At 36.4% G+C, this 12,165-nt stretch overlaps 1 protein-coding gene across 3 annotated transcripts in view; it reads right to left on the reverse strand.

Moving 5' to 3' along the window:
- Nucleotides 1-12,165, reverse strand: part of PDE7A (phosphodiesterase 7A) — a 78,080-nt gene that overhangs the window by 30,559 nt on the left and 35,356 nt on the right. For 2 of the 3 annotated variants that reach the window (XM_084509332.1, XM_084509330.1), the window contains exons 2-3: nt 8,782-8,842; nt 1,190-1,273 (exon numbers count right to left, since the gene is read on the reverse strand). In XM_084509332.1, coding sequence (XP_084365458.1) covers nt 1,190-1,273; nt 8,782-8,842 — 145 coding nt within the window. The remainder of the gene's footprint in view (nt 1-1,189; nt 1,274-8,781; nt 8,843-12,165) is intronic. The other variant, XM_084509331.1, reaches the window with a different exon arrangement.

Here is a 12,165-nt window from a genome sequence, read left to right on the forward strand (position 1 = left end):
GTATTACTGTTAATATTTTCCTGTATCAGCATGAAATGCCATATCTTTTTATATATATATGTATATAAAATTCATAAATTGCATGCTATTTTTACAAAGGTGTTTGTTTGTTTGTTTTTTAATTCTCAGCAGAATTATCAGGACTTGAGACAGAATCTCTCTCCTCTTTATTTAAACATTCAACACATCATACTCTTCAAACTTTGTTTTCTCACCTATTTTGTGAAACTAACTTTTGAATGAAACTAAGAGTTTGAGATTTAAGTAGTGACCTACTTTAAAAATGAGCATCTTCAGGTAGATCAGACTATTAATTAGCACAGTTTCTGCCACTCCTTTTTTTTTTATTAATAAGGTAATTACAACCACACTTGTTACCGTGAAATAGCTTTTCCAAATCTCACCGTTGCACAGCCTATTCAGAATTGTGCAGATACAACGTTGGTATAGATACTTTGTGACGATACATTAATATTATTTGCATCCTTGAATTAACACGTCTTCTGTGTTCTGCTGCATATTCAGGTATGGTGGTTACTGCAGCTTTGATATTACAGGTACTGATATATTTAGTTATAATATGGATGTAGAGAAAAAGAAGTAAAATTATTCAAAAATATTCTTATCGTAATACTTCCCCGAGGAAAAAGAAAAAAAGTGTTTCCTAAAACCCATAATTAAAAAAAAATAGCCTGCTATTTGCTTATAACACTTTTATCTCTATTTTGGATTTGTCTGCCTGTGAAAAATTTAAGGTCTAGCTACTTGTTTGAGAAAATGCAATATTAACTGACTACGAGCAGGTCAAGAACAATGTACTGTAATTCTTTTCAAGCATCATCCTGCACCGAGCCCTTCTGCTGCAGGAAAGTATTCTTCTCAACTGATTGTGTCTTCCAAGTAAGTACTCAGCATACACATCAGTATTTTTAGATAAGTCTTATTTTCGACAGGAATTCAGGTCTAAATTCAATAAATACAAGTTTAAGCTATATTTTTAGAAACAGAAATTTATTGGTGAAGATTTTCTTATTCAATTTTTGGTAATGAAGTAGCATGAAAGATTTTCTTAAGTAATATAAAAAATGGTCTTGCTATATAAGCTGCTAACTCTATTTTTAGAGGCTCATTAGTTAAACTTAATGGAAGCCTTTGTTTATTTGTCATTAATCTGCTTTTAAATACTTACAGTGAAAAATACGGAAATCAATGTATGGATGAGAACCTCTTCTCTCTGTTTCAAATCCTGCCCGACTTCTTACTCGCACATCTCCTAGAAACAGGGTCAAGAGTGAAATAAAAGTGTGGAAGAGTGGCAGAGATAAAATGCAAATGAACATAGCCTGGAGGGGTAAAGATTCATGTACTTAATGGAGTAGGGTTATTCAAACAATAGGCCTATTTCAATGCTTTTCGTTTTAAAGGTGAAATTCAAAACAAAGTTTGAAGACTTGTTAAACATGCAATTGCATGCTTTCTCGTCAAAACCTCTCCTGCCTAAGCGTACGTTGCCAGAAGCATGTGACAAGCATTCAGATGAAATTAAGAACAGCTTGCTACACCAGTATGGTAAAAACACACCTTGATATGACAGGAAACAATAACATTGAAAGTTGATTTGTTCCTCAGTAACACACATAAAACAATAACATTTCGTATAGTACAAAAAGATTCAGCTTCTAGAAATGGTAGCTTTTAGCAAATAAGCTAGTTACAGTATGATTTTATTTTACATAATAGAATATTTTCCCACTAGCATTTACTTACTTGCGCTCAGCTGTTTGAATATTACACATGAGCCTATTAAAATACCAAAACTCAGTATTAAAATTTTATAAAACTATTTTGCACTGCAATTAGCTTTAACCTGAATTTTAGCATGCTTGTTGATTTCTACTTAGGCATTTTACCAACTGAAAGCTGATCAGTATTCTTTTGTAAAGTAGATGTATGCATAAGCAGTTCACTTGGATTAAAAGCTTTCACTTTAAAAAACCTTTACCAATTATAAATTTGGGCAAACCAAATGCATTACACCCTGAGACCTTAACAAAAAAGTGAAATCTAAGATGTGGAAATTTTCTGGTTTCTGATTATGAAAATCCTTTAAGTGTAGTATGCTCCCCTCTTCAAACAATGATTTTCATGTTAATCAAAATTATTTAATGCAAGAAATCAAGATTGATTTTAATATGTATATATAGTGCTATTTAATGTAAAGGTTTTTAACTAGTAGTATTCTAACTGCTTTTCCTTTGCCAACCGGCTAATTTGTAATGTTGAAGACGACAGTGTAAGTCAGAAGATACTAAAGTTTTGGTCAATATCTTTAGGTAATATACTTTCAGCACTTAACCATCTGTCCAGAGATACGTATCTGTAAGCACAGACATATCCATAGTGACACACTTCACGTGAATGTTATCTTGTGAAGCACGCTGGAAGCACCACAGAAGATAAGTATATCCCAGGCTCCCTCTGTAAAGAGTCTAAAGTTTTCTTATCAGTAAAAACATAACAAATACGTCTTTTCTTTTCTTTTTTTTTTTTTTTTTTTTTTTAACTGAAAACCTTAACAGAGCTGCAAGGTAAAGTATTGCTATCTATCGAAATTATTTTCAGACCACTGACAATATATTGAATTAAAAATTTCAAGCATTCATCTGAGCAGTGGTGCAAGAGGCTTGCCTTTTCCCAGACAATACAGAGGCAGCAAATTGTAGAACTCTTCTGTTAGGCACAAAGACAGCTGGTGGATTTAAAGAATGAGCGAATAAAAAGGAAAAGAGGAAATTTAGGAAAAGGGGAGGTGAGTACATTAGTAGTTGTATAAGAAAGTATGTTTACACAAAGGAAAACGTAGCCTTCATTATCTATCATGCAAATTTATCTGACAAATCAGACAGCTGTGTAAATTTTCAGTGCACCAGCTGAACTGAGCAGTTGAGCTTTTTTTTTTTTTTAAACAGAAAATATAACTTGTATAAATGATATTTATTTTTCAAAGTATCCTTAACTTTCAAAATGTACCAGCCTTAACATGAATCAGCAAGTATTTTCAGGCAGTATATTGCTGCTCTTGCGAACAACTTACTTGTTCGAAGAGTCAAGGTAAGGAGAAGTTCACCGAAAAATACCTGGAGACTAACACGGAATGCAGCAAACAACAGAACGAGCAGGTTCATCTGACAAATGGTACCTAGAAAAATTCCCTCCTTTTTTTTTTTTTTTTTTATTAATTATTTTTTGCTGGTGCCTACTCCCAATAGCTAGAATAACGGTACCTCTGTTTCTCTTGAAATGCCATCAATGTTGTAGATTTTGAGTAGGACAGCAAGAAAAATGCAGAACTATCTCCTCTGCTTTTATCAGGAGCTATAAAATTGCCTATTTAGAGGAACAGTTAATCAAAAGTAGAAGTGGAATATTAAGCATACATGTGGCAAAAAATTGATGGTAATAAGATACGGGTAAAATGAGATTATATACTTGTATACACATTAATTAAATTCTCAAAGGAAAGCAAAAAATGTCATTAAATAGCTGTTAAGGAAAAATTTGTTCCTTACAAATACAATCTCTTTGGTTGTGGTAGAAAAAGGTCATTTTGTTAAGAATTGAGTTCTCAACCACAGTTTCTACAGAATACACTTGAATTTATTCTGGAATTCTGCAGAATGTTAGCAGTTCTACAGAACTAAAATGTGTTGCAATAAGCCTAAAGTAGAAATTCCTATTGGGTCAAAACAAAAGCAGAAGAGGTCTCTTCACTATTGTTGTATAGTACTAGTGCATTTTTCAAGATTTCAGACCAAAAATGTGCTTTGAAAAACTGCTTCAAAGAGACAAGTAGTATACATCTGTCTGAAATTCCCACACGTATAAAATAAAAGGGAATAACACGTCACTGACTGTGTGTTAGCACATTACGAAATCATGTGCCTAAGCACAATGAGATTAATCTCTACTTCACATATGTTGTTAGTCCCACAACATCCAGGAGTACCTGACCATCATCTTGAAGTCATTGTTCAGTTGATCTGAGCTCTGAAGATCAATTGATGCCAAATGTGCTAACTTTACATGCTGATTTGCTTGGGATATTCTGCATGAGATTTTGTAACCTTATCACTTGGAAATGAACTTAATTTTAAGAAAAATGTGTTCATCATCATAGGTAACTTAAAAAAACACATAACATTTCAGATGACTTTTTACCAGACACTACTGTGTAATTCTTTCAAACAGCAACAGAAATCAACATCAGAGCTGGTTATTATTGTAGTAGCTGAAAGATAATTAAACTCAATACCTAAAACAAGATAACTTATGAAAAGTTATTTATTTAGGCCTTTTAAAAAAATATCAAAGTGGTTACAAAAATCTTTTGAAACCATCAGATCACACTGCTTGTAAGGTAAATTTCCTTGAATGAGACAAAGTGGTAGCAAGCTGACAGTTTTTAAAGTGTCACTTTAAAAATTTTAGCCACTGTGAATTAACTCCTCTGCTTCCTTAGGGAAGGCATTGAAGTCCATCATCTTAATGACAGTGGACTTCCAGGAAGACTTTTTTTCTGAGTTTCTGTGAATCCAAAGCATAAAGTAAATATTCTTAATGTTCTTCAGAAGGGAGGAAAAAAAGTATGAAACCTTTCTTTCAAAGTTTAATTTTGCACACTGACCTGACACAGTATCTGTTGGCTGAGTGTTCAATCAGAATTTTTTCCAGAATAGTTCTACATGCCCAGGGTGGGTTGCTTTTCTTAAGACAAAATCCATACAGGGAAAAACTGATTTGAAGGCTCAGTAAATAACAGAAGTAGGAATAAGGTGTAAGAGGGAAATTCACAGGTACAGCTGAAAAGGAATCAGGCCTTTAGCAGAACTTACCTTGAGACAGCTCGTTTAGCTCCTACCCCTCTCTCAGATTCCTGCTTACATTGCAAGGACAGCTCTGACACTCACAAGGCAGCTGAAATGCCATAGTTTACATCCCTGCATGTTAAGGTTACACAGCACCTATTTTGTGCTACCCTAATCTTCCAGTCTGAACCAGTAACCATGCAGTAGCTGCTCGGGTAGCCGAGGCCTTCTGGAGAAGGGGCAGAAATCTCAGAGATCACGGAGGACAGCTGGGAGCAGAAGCCACCTCACGGTAAACCACCCACACTCAAGTCAAAGCCATGAAGATGTGAAGAGCAGGATTTCCAGAAAGAATTACTAGCTTCAGAGATTCAAGATCCTATTAAATTTGCTGGAGAAACAGATGACAGGTCAGCCGAATATGCTGGAATTAAAGCAAAAGCAATACCACATAGCAACTGCTACCAACGAAGAGCATGCACCCGCATTACACATTTACTTGCTTCCACGTTTTTCTATTTCAAGTGATCAGGACCCCTAGAACAGAGACACAGCTCCAGGTTTAGGGGAGAGGTGCATGCTCCTTGACACAAGCAGTCAGTGCCCCAACCTTTCCAGCCCATGCACGGTAGCAAAACTTTCAGGCAGTACAAAACAACTACAAAAAAAAAAAAAAAAAAAAAGAAAAAGAAAAGAAAATAGAAAAGTAAAGAAGAGAAAAATCAGTGAAGTACCAAGATTACACGGAAGCACTTTTAAGTATTGAGAATTCCTCATAGTTGCTGAGAGAAGTAGCTGACTGAGGGGATGCAGATATATTAGCCTGTCCGCCCAAGGTTTTAAAAAGAAAAATTCTACAATGCTGCATCTGTATCTAATTTTTAAAATAGAAAATCTGCCACTCGGGAGTGGCTTAGTGTGTATTTTGGGAAGGGGGTATGACAGCTGAGTCATTAGAGTCAACGCTGTTTGTTTATATTGACACTGGATGAAGACAGTTAAATTAGCTGCTTGTGTCGTGTGCCCCTAAAATTTCATCTTCAAAGTGATGAACCTGGAAACGCTGCCCTACCACAGGAATTTCCACCTACTTGCTGCAAGTGAATATCCACCGGGTTCCCACTTGAACAGCCTGAAGACATTAAAGGAAGCAACTCTACAGCCAGCTCAACTAAACAGATGCAGAGGGAGGTGTCCTAGATACCCTCGGGTTTATATTTTTGGTCTGCTAAAATATACAGTTTACTGAGGTACAGTCTATTAGTAGACATAGTCTGTTTGGAATAGCAACCAATGAAGTAAAAAGGCAATACCTCCCATGACTTTGCAACTTCCCTTTAAGCTACAGCTAAAGGATTTCTTACAGCTTACTCTGCTGAAGTTTAAAAAAAAAAAAAAAAAAAAAAGAAATCACACAGTTCTGTATGGGAAATGTAACACTTCGTTTGTCACAAATATTCTAGTCAAATATATTCATTCTTCAATCCCCTCTGACATGAATGTTTCTACATACTGATGCATCCAACTGTTCAGCTTTCAGGCTGGTCTTTTGTACAACCCGTTTATGAATACAACAATAACCAATCTGTAAATAGTTGCTATCTTGTACGGTACGGTGTATTTAACATTTGGGAAAACAAAAAGCAATCATTAACAATAAAATATTTAACATACTGATTCAAATATCCAGTGAGCAATTTTGTGTTTGCTTGTTGACATCCTGAAGCAGAAGTTAGAAGAGGTCTGTCCTTTGACAGACTTACTAGTTCAGAAGAGCTAGCGTACAGCATTATCAAACAGTAATGCCTGCAAAAGTTAATGCTGTTCGTAACAAGCACCAATCACATAATCTAATAAATTAACTCAAATTGTTAAGTGGAATTCAATTTACTCAACACATTTGCACACACATTCTGAAGATATTCCATGCCTGCCTGCCGGAAAGAGCAGTGAAGAAAGATTTCAAAACCATTACATTTTCCCCTCAGGTCAGCTATATATACACACCAGGAACCACAGAAAATCAGGCTTTGCTTTCTCCTAGATTCACTTGATCATTACATAAAACTCTTCCGCTGAAATCATGTGCCTAAGTCCTAGATGGCACAATTAATTTAAACTTCCAGAACAGCTGAAGATAACTCTTGATTTCTGGGGAGAACAATTTTTTTTTTTTTTTTTTTTTTTTTTTACAAGCTGGACTTCTACCATTAGCAGATCAGTATCAAAAATATAAAAAACAGACATATGCTTACAGTACCTTTAATTAAAACCTATCAGTGCATTTTTAAACAAAATGAATGCCTATTTCCCCTGTTAGGGGATTAAATGTATTCAATTTCTAAGATTTTTTAAGCAGAAAATTTTGTATTTTTCTAATTATAACAAAATAAATTTAGTTTAAAACTATAAATCATAGAACCAAGGAAACAAACTACGTCAGGCCTGAATTTACTGTCTTATTCTTATGACTAGAGCAGAAGAAAATCAGATTTCAAAAAATTTTTAGCGTTCATCTTGTGAAGATGATTGAAAATAAGTGATTTTAACTTTTTTAAATGAAATAAACCTGCTTCTTCCTCCTCCCCACCCCCCCTAAAGAAAAAGTTAGCACCTTTTTCAATTAGCATTTAGAAAGCAGCATCTTCTGTCCTCCTACTTCTCTTAACAAATCTCCATACACATTCTCTTATCAAAAATTCTTTACTAGACAGCCAGTGCTATACTATTAACTTGACAAGCTTGAAAGAAAAAAAGGAACAAAACTGAAAAATAAAAATGTAAGATGCTAAGTCAAAGTTCTATTTATATCTATGCACACATACACATGCATTTGCCTACACATGTAGGCTATGACTATAAATTCAGATATCTATGTACACATGTGTACATACATATACAGCTTGTGACTAAATTCATAGAGAATGCAGTCACGAATTTTTGAGGACTGGAATATGCACAAATTGCAACTGAATCGAAAAGATTCCGGGTGTAAAAATACATGTTCTGGCTGATCTAGCTGAAGCAGGTTGAGAATTTATAATCACTAGCTGCTTATGTTTGTCGGGCTGTGCAAGACAGCATGTAAGCATTCGTAGTCCATTTCAACACAAAATCACAGCTGAAGTTGGCTTAAATTAAGCAGTGTAATTTTGCAGTGAAACAGGCTTAAGAGCATATACAGAGTCCATCGTGCCATCTGCAAGAGCTTTGCATCTTTCTCCTCTCAACCACTGACCTCAGGTCCATCCTCTGTGCACTCAGTTTCATGGAGGGTGTCCCCTGGTGCTTGCTGCTCCCAGTACTGCCCTCTCTCTTTGATTTGGCTTTACCCTTTATCTAGTTGCTACCCTGGAAACGTTCTTCAGAAAGCTGACTAAGCCACTAATCCTGTCACACATCCTTTCCCTTGAAGTCATCTTCTAGAACTAATAAGAGAAGTATTGTTTAAAACTGTATCATTATTTCAAGAACACCTTGAACATTTCACTGCCTCAGCACTGATTTTTTTTGAAGTGTGTGGTGATCCTCACGCACAAATATTCTCTAAGCTACAGTTTTAATCAGAAGGATACCACGCAGAGGTGATAAATTCCATCACAGAAATAAAGATCCGTCACAGAAATAAGTGAGAGTCATTTGGAAGACTAAACTTCTACCAAATGCGTTAAATTAATTAAAAGAACCGTAACTGAGTTTTCTTTAAATACAGGAGTAAGGCATCTGACACAATGGTTAATTCAAAAATAAAAAATGCCAAACAACCAAAAAAAAAAAAAAAAGCACAAAAATGCTTTGCTAGAGAATGTAACCAGAATATTTTCCAGAAGAAAAGTTCAAGAGTACTATACTCAAATATATCTATAAAGTGATCATAACTGTAAGGACTTTGCGATACAGAAAGTGGTGTGCTTACCTAGCATACGAATGTACAACGCAGTCTGATCAGAGCTGTCATAGGAAATTGCTCCACGTCTCTGAAAAAAAAAAAAAAAAAGAAGTATTTCATGCATGTTACAACTGTTTTTTTTTTTTTTATTGAAACAAAAGTATTGATTGTCCATTTCCAATTTACTCCTCAAAATTAATCTTCAAAATCTGAACGTGCATCCTTCAAATATATGTGCTGATACTGTTTTTGGAGGGGACAAAGGAAGGACAAGAATTCATGAAGAAATTACGAAAAACAGAACCAGAGTGCAGAAGAAAAATATCCCTCTACATTTCTTTCCAGATGCTTCTCAAACATTTCCTACAATAAATAAGGCACATAACAAGATTAAACAGACCCCAAAATGTGTTCCTTATCACCTTCTACGGTGTAATACCTGAAACAAATACTTGCAGTTCCTCGCTTATTTATTTACCCATGGGTTATTTCCCCCTTTAAAGCTAAAAGTAGTTTTAAAAGACGTAAAAACTTGAATGACACCATCGCTACATCTGAGGAATTGAACGTATTTTCTGCAAGGGCAGGATGCGGCTGGCATGTGCCACCTTCCTTCCACCCAGTACTTTCTGCAGGCAAATCAAGGTGCCGGTGAAGCAGGATGCAACCCATAAAGGCTGAAGAAAGGTCTACAAGAGCCATCAAGCTATCTGCGCAGGACACAGACTCCCAAACAGGATGTATTTCTTACCTACACAAAGCCGCCTTTATAGCCCCACACACATCCAGCTGATGCGATAACAGTTATAATTCAGGAAGTTGTAATTCCTGAAAATGTGGTGAACTAGTCCTGCAACAGCTAAAAACGGGGGAAAATGTTCCTGTAGTTACACAACACTGACTTTTTCTTGTCCAAGACACTTACATTGAGAACAAAGTCCTGTGTGCCTAAAAGGTTTATCCTACCCCTTCAAGAAGCCCAGGTAAAAGCCAGCCTGGAGGTGAGTGCAGTAACTGAATGCACTCCTCAAAGAAAAGACTAGAGATCAATAACCTCCATCAGTATGATTTGTATAACTGATGTGTTCAGACCCCCATAAGCCAGAAAGTACATAGTAGTTTTAGTATTTTTCATGTTAAGAGGACAGGAAAAAAAAAGTGACAACAAAAACAGACAAAACCTTATACTTGAGGTCAAAAAAGTTTTTTTTTTTCCAAAGGTTAAACTTAACGTTTAATTACAGAAATGACCAACGACCTAACTCCAACTCAGGTCTGATTATATTAGCTGTTGTAAAGACTACAAAGAATTCCCTATACCACGCTTTTATACTGTCTTAGCTTTTGTTCGATACTTCCTTAGAAGACCATAAACGATGCAAATAATCCTTCCTTTGAAATATGTTTGTACAGCATTTCACACAGCGGCGTGCCTGTCCTGATGGGGAAGCTAGCAATCCGCCTCATCAGCCAGGAAACGATGCTGATTTCCCACTAACACGTTCAAGTTTCCTCCTGTAACCTGCCTTAGAAATTCAGCAAATCTCAGCCGAATGTATCTGCAGCAGCCTGGAACATTTTGTGTCATTGACTAGGCACAAGCAGGGAGGTAATTTAGTGCTAACTTGCAATTTGCACCTCTCTATCACAGATTAGTGGACGTGTCCAGTACAGCTCTGTTATCTAATGCTGGAGAAAACTCAGCACACGTGCAGCTAGGAGAACCATAACCAAGGGGGGTATTAGTCTCTGAGAAGAAAAACAATATACAAAAATCGACCAAAACAGAAATCCCTTTGATGCACCGATTTTAAAACATTATTTGCCAGCTAACAATCTAAAATCATACTGGCTGGCTAAAATAGCACATCCATGTATGAGATCAAACACATGGACACGTTTTTAAAAACATAACCCACTTGCTTACACGAACAAGTGATTTGGTTCTGCAAGGACAGTAACAGATCTCACAGGAATCCTCGAGCAATCAAACCCTTTCCAAGTTACCTTTCAAAGTTTGGTTTTGAAAAGAAAAGCAATTTATTTTGTAAACCTCACAAATAAGATTTACAGAAGTAGCATGACAATCGCAGGTATTGTTGCTAAAAGGGTAGAGGTCCTACAGATATTCCACTCACTGAAATATGTTAAATATAATAGATAAAAGGAAAATAATAGATAAAAATAATAGATAAATAAGATAAGAATAGATAAAAATAGGTAAGTTAGATAAAAGGTTTATCAGCAAGTTCCACCAAGAGGAAGGCAGAGGATGGGTGCTGAGTGGTTGGACATGAGAGCAGAGAACAAGGGAGGCACAGAGCACTGCAAATGCTGCTGTGTGCAGCCATAAACCACGCAGGGAGCCAACAGTGCCGGGGTTTCAGCAGCCTGTGAGAGGTAGGTAAGTGTAATAACACTGTGCTCATCCAGCCACGGACTGCACTGGTGTCTGCTCACGTCCTGCAGAGCCAATAAACTGTATCAGCCAGCATCCTGCAGGCTGGGGTGCATCACCCAGCTCACCACTCTAAACTCTGGGTGTATTTGTTAAACTATACTACGCTGCTCTACACTGCTCTAGAAAAATGCACCATCCTGCAAAAGGAAAAAAGTAGAGTCATTTAATCTGCCCTGACTGCAATTCCTTAAGGTATGCTGTCCAGGTTCCACTTTTAAATCCACCCAAATCCAGCAAACAGAAGGAGCATCAGCTCCCACCAAGAACCATCGTGTGCAGCAAATTCGTTAAGCAGAAGGAAAAATAAATCCTAAAAAAAAAAAAAAAAAAAACACACACAAAGTTTCTGTGAAGCAAGTAACAGCTCAAACAATTTAATCACTGGGATTCTACCCCTGGTGACCACCAGAAATGACTCCCCTCTCATCACTAATTGAAGGCCCATTCTCTGTAGCCTACATCAGGACTACAATTAAAATATAAATTTGCTGTGCTTGCAGAGTCAAGGTAACTAGCATACACTGTATCTATCAACCTACAGAAACCATGACTAAAAACTTCAAGGACAGTGCTTGACTTCTGATATTTCAAAATACCAGACCAGTACTCGAAGCTGGGCTGGATGGGTCTGAAAAGCAGTCAAGACCAAGACCAAGACCTTGGTCTTTCTGACCAAGTCAGTCTAATTCCTAACTACTGTGTTTATAGAAAAATCTGCCAAATCCAAACTTATGTCAAATTATTCTACCCAAATTACGTTTTTTTTGTACTGTCCAGCCATGAGTACAAGTCTGAACTGGGTGGGCTCTTCTGCTTCAGCAGTAAAGATAAATGACAAAAAGACAACTGGGAAGTTGGAGGAACGTTTACGCTGGATTTCCACTTTGCAAACCTCATCTTAGATTTCATTTTCATATTAGGGTGCCATTTCTTCTTCCAAAGAACAACAG

Source organism: Aythya ferina (assembly GCF_964211825.1).
Source record: "Aythya ferina genome assembly, chromosome: 2".
Taxonomy (NCBI): Eukaryota; Metazoa; Chordata; class Aves; order Anseriformes; family Anatidae; genus Aythya; species Aythya ferina.